The sequence below is a fragment of the Rattus norvegicus genome, chromosome 15, assembly GCF_036323735.1.
Source record: "Rattus norvegicus strain BN/NHsdMcwi chromosome 15, GRCr8, whole genome shotgun sequence".
NCBI lineage: Eukaryota > Metazoa > Chordata > Mammalia > Rodentia > Muridae > Rattus > Rattus norvegicus.
This window is the reverse complement of record NC_086033.1, coordinates 28,288,859-28,291,837: the sequence shown is the minus strand read 5'-3', so window position 1 is coordinate 28,291,837 and position 2,979 is coordinate 28,288,859. Positions and strand designations below refer to the sequence as shown.

General features: G+C 41.6%; 1 gene segment (V, D, J or C); it reads right to left on the bottom strand.

Moving 5' to 3' along the window:
• Positions 1–286: 286 nt before the first annotated feature.
• On the bottom strand, positions 287–2,618 carry LOC688340 (T-cell receptor alpha chain V region PHDS58-like). The segment is given in 2 exon segments: positions 287–2,149; positions 2,245–2,618. Coding segments are annotated over 2 exon segments (360 nt in total).
• Between the last annotated feature and the right edge of the window lie 361 nt (positions 2,619–2,979).

The window sequence follows — 2,979 nt, the reverse complement described above, 5'->3', positions numbered from 1 at the left end:
GGGATGTTTGCCCGGAAAACCGGGAAAGGGAATAACACTCGAAATGTATATAAGAAATACTCAAGTAAATAAAAAAAAAAATAAATAAAAAAAAAAAAAAAGAAAACAAATGCCAGGCAATGGTGGCACATGCCTTTAATCCAGCACTCACTAGGCAGAGGCAGGCACATCTCTGTGAGTTTGAAACTATCATGGTCTACAGAATGAGGTCCAGGACAACCAGGGCTACATGGAAGGAAAGAAAGAAGGAAGGAGAAGAAAGAAAGATAAGGAAGGAAGGAAGGAAGGAAGGAAGGAAGGAAGGAAGGAAGGAAGGAGAGATAGACAGGCAGTGTGGCGCACATCTTTGACCCCAGCGCTTGGGAGGCAGAGGCCGGCAGTTAGAGGTCAACCTGATCTACAGAACAAGTTCCAGGACAGCCAGGACTACACAGCAAAACTCTATCTCAAAAAAAGAAAGAAAGAAGAAAGAAACAACAGATAGCCAGGTTGTATGGTTAACAACTTTAATCCCAGAACTCAGGAGGCAAAGGTAGGCAGATCTCTGTGAGTTTGAGGCCAGCCTAGACTGCAAAGTGAATTCCAGGAAGAACAGCTCTAAGTAGAGAGACCCTGTCTCATAAAAACAAAAGGAAACAGACTAGGAATAATGATGATAAGAAACTGAAGCAGTTGGAAGGGAGAGGAAACATGGTAGAGAAGGAAAATCAATGAAAATCAAGTATAATTTTATACATATTTATTATACATTTATATATATATTATATATAATTATATATCATGTATTTCATGAATATTTTTTTTTGGTTCTTTTTTTCCGGAGCTGGGGACCGAACCCAGGGCCTTGCGCTTCCTAGGTAAGCGCTCTACCACTGAGCTAAATCCCCAGCCCCTCATGAATATTTTATGTATAAACTCGCCATGATAAAACCCATTACTTCATAATCTACTGTAATTTTAACTAAAAAAATTAAAAACAAATACAAAACTTTCCAAAAAAAAAAAAAGAGAATCTATGTTTATTATTACCGTAGTAAAATCATGGAAAGGAGGAAGCAATGCATACCAACAAAAGATGCAGAAGGACTCATACTACAAATTCTCAAAGTAGATTTGAAGAATTTAAGATGGCAACAACAATAGAATAGTACATTTATAATAGTACATTCATAACTGTGAAGAAGTCTTTAGAAAAAATACCAATGAGCTCCAATTCCTTATACTCCTGTTTTGTTTTTAATGGTTCCTGACAAAATTATGACAGATCACTAAGCTTTTCTGTTTTTGATAAACTTCTATATCAACTAAAAATGCATCAAGTTCTTTCCTATATGGGAGTACTTAAATATCGTGACAAATTCTGATCGGTTTAATTAGCACGAAAAGAAGAATTTACAGGAAAATTGACATGAAAGATAGGAGTGAAGGCAAACTTCAGGATAGAAGCTGAAGAGCACACCTTCCACTTCCTGTGTAGACAAAACACAAAATGACAAATGAAAGCTTCTGTCTTTCCTCATGAGCACAACCAGCTGCTTAGCGCAGTCACTGTCCAAGCAATGCCCACTCAGGAAATGGTTCTCAAGGAAAAATGACAGTCTCCTCCATTCTAAAGAATTATGATTGAGCATTATATAATTTTGAAAATATGCAAAGAGCTTCTTAGATGAAGTCAGACAGTGGATATTTTAACTGGAAATGAGTTGTGCAATGGCAGCTGGGACTGCCTGACACCCCTTTCCTCCTCGCCAAGTTGAAAGAGACGCTTCAGAGACAACAAGGAGAGATCTTGTGTCTGAGCACCCACAGCCATGGGTGTTTGTGTTCAGCTCCCCTTACAGACTCAGACACTGTAAGCTCAGAGCACAGAAGTACACAGCCGAGTCGCTCCAGTGCACAGAGGCTTTCCGCAGGTGGAAGGAAGAGTCACTCTTGTTGAATTCAGCCTCAAAGTCATTCAATCCTTGAACCACTGGGTCTCCTGAATAGTACTTGAGGAGCAGCTGCAGCCCCTGCTGTGGGTACTGGACATACCAGAACAGGGAAGGTGCCCCAGGTGTGGAATACTTGCATTTCAACTGTAGAGAGGCTTCTTCAGAGACAGTGACATGAGCGTCAGGTTGAGTCACTGACTGAGCTTGGGCAACTCCTGGAAGGGAATATTAGGTCAGTAAGTGCAGTGCAGACTTTATTGAGGACAGTCAGAATGCAGGGATACAGAGACCACAAGGAAGGTGTACTCACTTAGGAGAAAGTTTATCCCCAGCACTAGGATGAGCGCCAGGAGCATGGCTGAGCCTTGGGAAGGCTGCAGCACTGTTGTGGAGGAACTCTGAAACAGACCAACTGGAAAGTACCAGAGGAAACAAGAGCTTGAAAGCAGGAAGAGTCTGCCGGAGAAGTCTCCTACACAGATAAAAACCGATGCTGCAAACAGGAACCTGAAACAAGTTTCGAATACCCGATTCTTGTCACTTTCCTTTGCTAAATTCTCAGCCAGCTGCAGGAAGGATGAGGTGAGCAGGTGGAGATCTACAAAGGAAGAAGGAACAGTAGTAAGTGCAGCAGCGCCCTCTGGAGGCCATATGAGGAACCAAGTGTCTTGAGAGTCCACAGCCTGCTGCCTCCTGCTATGTTGCTATTTCATAGACAAAGCAAAACTCTCACAAAGTACATTGTGTGTTTTGTAATTTAAGATAATAGTTCTAGTATTTGGTGAAAGTGAATGGGTTGTTAGCATTCCCTATGAAACCAGATTATGAAGTGTACCTCAGATTTTGTGTGCCGTTTTCTCAGACTGAGTGTGAATGACGACCACAGCCATGGTGGCAATGCATTATGGGACAGATAATTTGCGAAGTTAGATTGCCTCTGCTATCTATGACAAGCTGGAACTCCAGATGAGAAGGTTTTCTTGCTAGAGTTAGAGGAACTACAACCTAGAGACCTCCATGGCTGGTGAAAGTACTGTCCCCAGAA